General features: G+C 41.5%; 1 protein-coding gene across 1 annotated transcript in view; it reads left to right on the top strand.

Annotated features, from left to right (window-relative positions):
- MFSD6L (major facilitator superfamily domain containing 6 like) overlaps positions 1–2,086 on the top strand; it is a 2,731-nt gene extending 645 nt beyond the window's left edge. Inside the window, exon 2 of the mRNA XM_019501505.1 lies at positions 92–2,086. Coding sequence (XP_019357050.1) covers positions 92–2,013 — 1,922 coding nt within the window. The 3' untranslated portion in view covers positions 2,014–2,086. The remainder of the gene's footprint in view (positions 1–91) is intronic.
- The last annotated feature ends 3,928 nt before the right edge of the window (positions 2,087–6,014 follow it).

Genomic DNA, 6,014 nt, shown 5'->3' with positions numbered 1-6,014 from the left:
GGGGGAGGGGGAGGGGTCGGGCGGGCGCGGGGGGTCGCGGTGTGTGCCCCGCCGCAGCGCTGAGCCCGTCTCCCCGGTGGTTGCCTTGCAGGTGGCGGCGGGGGCCGGCAGCATGTGGCCGAGGCCACCAGCACCAACCAGCAGTGGGACGTGCACAAGGCCCTGGCTGTGGCCGGCGTCTTCTATTTCCTCCACGGGGCCGGCAACGCCTGCGTGGCTCCTTTTCTGAGCCTGTACTGCCGGCAGCTGGGGCTGCCTGCCCCGCTCGTGGGCATCGTCATGGGCATCAAGCACCTCGTGTCGTGCCTCTGGGCCCCGCTCGCCTCCTACCTGGCCAAGAGCCGCGGCAAGAGGAAGGTGCTCATCACTGCCTCCCTGCTGGGCTCCGTTGGGGCTGGTTTGCTGCTCACGCTCGTCCCACCTCTGAGCAGGGAGGCTCTGTACAGGTACTGCAACATCAGCCACTCATCGCCTGGCGCCACCGCCGACGTGGGCACAAGCAATGCGAGCAGCAATGCTGTGGCCATGGGGAACGGGGTCCAGCCCGCTGTAAGTAAGGCAGCCTTCCAACAGTCGATTGGTTTTACTGATCTGCTCGAAGAGAAAGACGGAGGAGTTGGTAAAGACGATAAAACTGCAGATCCCCACATGGGTGGTGCCTCCGGCGTGATGGCGTCTGTACAGTTGAAACAGGTGGCACAAGAGCTTGATACGCCCCCTTCTAATGAAAGACAGTTTAACCAACCTGAACAAGAAACAAGCAGCCCAGGCTCTCGGGTTCTGAAGGTGAATGATAATCCTGATGAAAACTTTCCTATGAGTGGAAGTAGTGAGCTTTCTCTGTTTCAAACAAACCCTCGCCCTGTTGTTGGGACTTCTTATGTTTTTGAAAATCTCTCAGGACGCTGGGAAGAAGCTCAGGATGTCAACTTGGAGCTCCTGCCAATTAGTAACTTCCTTGACAGGGAGCACCAGGTTTTTCTCATGGTGCTGGGTGCTGTTGTGTTTTGGGAGCTGCTGGCTGCACCTCTCGAATGGACAGTTGATGATAGCCTTTATGAATATCTTGACTTTGTTGATGCAACTGACAGATATGGGAATCTTTGGATCTGGAGTTATTTGGGTGCCTCTGGAGGAGCCTGCAGTATTGCTATACTTGTGGATCAGTTGAATTGCTTCCTCAATACTGAAATCTCCCGTCTTGCTGTTCATTTCTATGGCTATGCCCTGCTGATCACACTCACACTGCTTGTCAGCGTCTTTTTTCCCATACATGTTTCTAGGAAAACGGAGCACGTGAACAAAACTGTCAAAGCACTGAACCTCATTGGAAGTGATGGTCGAACAATTCTGTCAGCTGTCACAGTCTTCTTGACCGGGGTCATTGGATCTACGGTACAGAACTTTCTCTTCTGGCAGATGCAGGACCAGGGCAGCAGGGAATTATACATGGGTCTCTCAGTGGCAATTGGACTAATTGCTGAAATTTTGCTGCATTTCTTCAAAAGCAGGTTGCTAAGGACTCTGTCAAGTAGTGGCACTGTTGCACTGAGTTTAAGTTGCCTTGCACTACAACTTCTGTACTATTCGTTCCTATGGAATGCATGGGCAGTTTTACCTATTCAGATTTTATCTGCCTTCAGTAATGGTTCGTTATGGTGGGCAGTTAACATGATGGTTGATGATGTAGCCACTCCTGGAACAGAAAGAGCTCTGCACATTGTCCTCCAAGGCCTCTCCTATGGTTGTGGAGCTAGTCTGGGAAGTTTCGCAGGAGGATTTGTTGTGAGCAATTTTGGCTTGACAGTTCTATACAGGGCATGCTGCATAAGTTTGATACTTTGGTTAATCTTGTTCCTTATTGTCCAATCCAAGCTGCCTCGGCAGAAAAAAATTAATTATTCTCGTCTCCTAGCTGCAGATCTCAGTGACGTGAGCGATTCTGATGAGGAACGAGAAAGGGACTGGCTGGTGAAAGCTATGAAAGATGAGCATTTCAGTAGGAATTGGTAACTTTGCACTTGATCTGTAATGGAACAAATTCTGAGTACAAAGATTAAACTGCTGGATGGCAAGGAAAGAAGTACCTAGGAATGGCTAGTAATTTTTAAATAATGGAATATACAGTGTACATATCTGCAACAAAAGCCATGTATAAAGACCACATTTTATAAATTGTTTATTTTCTTAAGATTAATTTATAGCAAATATTTGTAAGAAGTTTTTGCTTTTTTAACTTAATGATTCAATATCCAGAATTTAAAAGGAAAGGATTTTGAGATGAATGCTAAAATGAAAAAGACAAATGTGGATGTTAGCTTCTTATCTGAAGTTTACAAAGCTGGAATCTATACTTTAGCACAGGTGACTTGTTTTTTTTAATGCTTATGCACTAAGGCTGCTGACAGACATGAAAAAAAGCTGCACTTTCCTGGAAGAGGCAACACATTAGTATGACCAGGCTCTGCAGCATCTGAATAGATCACGTGCTTCAGTAGGGTGGGGTTTGGTACTTTTATCTAATAGCTGATTCATTCAGCTATTAAATAAAAGCACAAAAAAGCCCCAGTAACCACCTGTTCTATACAGATGTTGGGCAAGCCGGGTCCAACTAACATGGTGCCTCTTCTGGGTGTTGGTTTTGGCATGGAGCGCACAGAGTTTAAAGTGCTGTTTTGGAGTGTGGGGGGGTTACATCTGTAAGCAGCCTAATATTAATAAGATGCCATTTCAGTGAGACTCACTTTTTATTGACCACAGACTATTAATGAAAGAAATGTCCGACTTGTTTTATTCTGTTTGGGACTCTAAAATCAATCTCACTGCAGATTGTACACTTTTGGGTTTAGGTGATGAAGGCAAAGCTGACAAGCCATTGTGCTTCCTATTAATCAACCATTTTTTAAAGTGGTGTCTGGGACTGTGCGCCAGATATTGGCTCCTTCTGCCCCCAAAGCTTCCTATAGATCTTCCTTATAAATAACATTATCTACAAAGACTGCAGGTACCCAGAATGCAATACCATATCTTGGTTTGAATAGCCTCTGTTTGAATCAAAATAGAATGCTGCATACTGGGAACTTACATGATAGGATATTAGTTGGCCTAGCTGCTCCCACTGAATTTGATGGGTCTTTTGAATTCAGAGAAAGCAGACTTAAATTGTCAAGTTTGGTGCTCTTGACAAGTTGCCCCTTGAGAAAGTTTGGGTAACTTGTATATTTAAATACACTCCACTAGCTATATCCTGTCCAAATGCATTTATAGTTCCTTGGGGTCAGTAACTCAGTTTAAAGTGTCCCCTACATTTGTCTAGTTACCTCAGAAGTATGGATTCCAACATATTTGAAGATTTGACTGACCTTGCCAGAAAATTCATGATGGACCTTATAGGATGAATAGATCATGAAGTTTTATTGTCCTTCTGGCTAAGATCAGGCATTTATTGCCAGTTTAAGAAATGCTTACTCTTTGGAGACTCTTCCTGTCTTGAAGGATGATGGAACTGAATACCTAGTGGGTGGCCAGCTGAGGGGCAACTGCAAGCAAAAGGATTAAATATTTAGTGCAGGTATATGCACTAGAAGTAAGGCTTGTAAAAGACCTGAAAAGAGTATGCATTTGGCATAGTAAACATTTTACCTGTTACCTTCCTAATTCAGTAGAAAGTGGCAGGGAACCAGCAACAGGGAAGGTGATACCATTAAAAGGTAATTTATGGCTGTTACAATTTATCTGCATGCCAGATAATTTCAATTTAGTTTAACTGTCTGCACTTCCTGGCATAAACCTACTTCACCATGAAGAATACTTTACTAGAATTGTTCTATAGATAGAATTATTATACTGCGAAAAACAATTTAAGCTTTTTTTTTTTTTTGATAGGCAAGATAATATTGCCACCTTGTAGGAATTCAAACAGAACAAGCTGAGAACAGTTTTGGTGTCAAAAGAATTGGACTTCAGTCCAATCTATCATATAATACTTTGCCATTGAAAGGTAATTGGTGACACTTAGCAGTTTTGGCTGAGGGTTTTTTAATTAAAAATATGTATCCGACTCCAGCACTGTTTTTTGAAGGACAGTGTCATAGGCACCCAGATATAGTTTGGAAATAACTAGGTAGGTAGTATTTGGTCCAAAATTGGCCCAAATCTTATAATCAGTAGATACTTGTATCTTTAAAATCTAGTGAAAATACTTGTTTTTTTTCTAAGAGTTTGAAACCTAAATTTTAAATGCACAGAATTAATCTGTAAGTGAAACAGATACAGCAGGCTTGTATTGAAGCAGAAATTGTACTGATTTTACTATCTGTTTTTTTTAAGTATGTGCAACAGCTTTTTACATAGAATGGTATCACATTACAGAGTACTTTGTGCTAATTTAAATAGTATAGCACCATCTTACTTTGTTTTGGGAGTGTTCATGGGGCTGCCCAAATTTAGCAACGTGGATTTAACAACATGGAATAACAACTGATTCCTATGTGCAGACCTAGACTTTCAGAATAAAAGAGATTTTACAAACTGAGATGAGGACTGTTAAAAGTAAAAAAATAAAGGGTTTGAATGTCCAGTAAATTGGATATCTAAACTATTTTCACTTCATCACAGACCCAGTAGCAGTAATAGTAAAACAAGTTTGTCTACAACACATAATTACAGTGTGTTGGAGCAGGCTTATGTTCTGGACTTAGGTGATAACTTCCTGCTACTCTGGCTCATCTCTGTCATTCTCCATTTCTCCTTTCTGTGCTAGGTTTTATGTGAACTGTCCCAGCCCTAATGAAGAGAAATGAGGGTCTGTGTGAAGAACAGTGGGATATTCTGCCCCTCAGTGACTCATGTTTTTACAGCAGCCAGCAGATTAGATTGAGTTGTCTTTTACATTCACTTAACACTTCCTAGTGTTTTAGCTGTGATTTCCCTTTGCTGTAGAGGGTCTCCCTCACAGCTTTGGTATTTTTTTTAATAAGTATAAAACATATTAAGGCCATGAATACCATTGGGACTGCAATAAAAATGCAGAGAAACCAAAGTGCCATTAAGTCATATAAATTGTGTCTTTTAACAAAAGAAGAAACCGATGCAATGTACTGATGTATTTCCAAGCCCAGCTGTGTCAATTACATAGAGTTGGATCATTTAATATATGCTAATGCCAAAAAGCAGTAGTGAAAAACTTCTGCAAAATGCTTCTCTGTTGTATTATTTTTTTTAATCTTATAAGGCAGTGGGTGTGTGGAATAAGTAACTGTAAAGCTCTGGAGCAAACTTCTACCATTTACTTCTAAAACTATTTTTTTCTCTCAGTTGGAGAGTTGAGCTGGGTGCTGTCCTTCTTACATATCACCATGCTTTCTAATCAAGCATTTATATTTTTAGTGAAGGGAATGACTGTAATTATGAACACTTTTGGAACTGATAGATGAGAAGGAAGAGACTTCAGCCCCCAGCGTAACTGTGCCGGTCCTACAGGACTAATGGGAGTAGAAGCATAAACACTGGCTTTTCTGCTTATGTCTGTATTAGAAAGCTTGCACTAGTATAACTAAGTCAACTTGAATCATTGCAAGCCCCTAATAAATAGTTGAAACCAGTTTAAATTGTGCTTTAATTGGTTTAAATGCATCTATATGAGAAGTTTGTATTGCTTAAATTGGATCAGGTTTAGTGGACAGTGCCTCTGTTACCAAAATTACCAGATCAATTAAATAAGTGTCATTTTTACATATTCACTTTTCTGGCCATAACTAAACTATAAAACAAGCAGAATGCTGTCATTCTGATTCAGCTAAACCAGAATCTGGAATAACTGACTTCATTATCTCCTTTATTTGTTTTTTTATCACCGAAACCACAGCCTTGTGCAACATTTCCATTCGTGTTTTATAAAAAAAAAAAATGACTTGTAACTAGGACTGTGGAAAGCAGTATGTTCATTTTACAGTAGGACTGTGCAGACTTTTTCTTCCAGTTCTAGCCATGGGAGTGGTTCACATCCTCTTGAG

Source organism: Gavialis gangeticus, unplaced genomic scaffold (assembly GCF_001723915.1).
Source record: "Gavialis gangeticus isolate Ggan-Ray unplaced genomic scaffold, GavGan_comp1, whole genome shotgun sequence".
NCBI lineage: Eukaryota > Metazoa > Chordata > Crocodylia > Gavialidae > Gavialis > Gavialis gangeticus.
The sequence above is the reverse complement of the archived record's forward strand: the minus strand, read 5'-3'. Positions and strand labels throughout refer to the sequence as shown.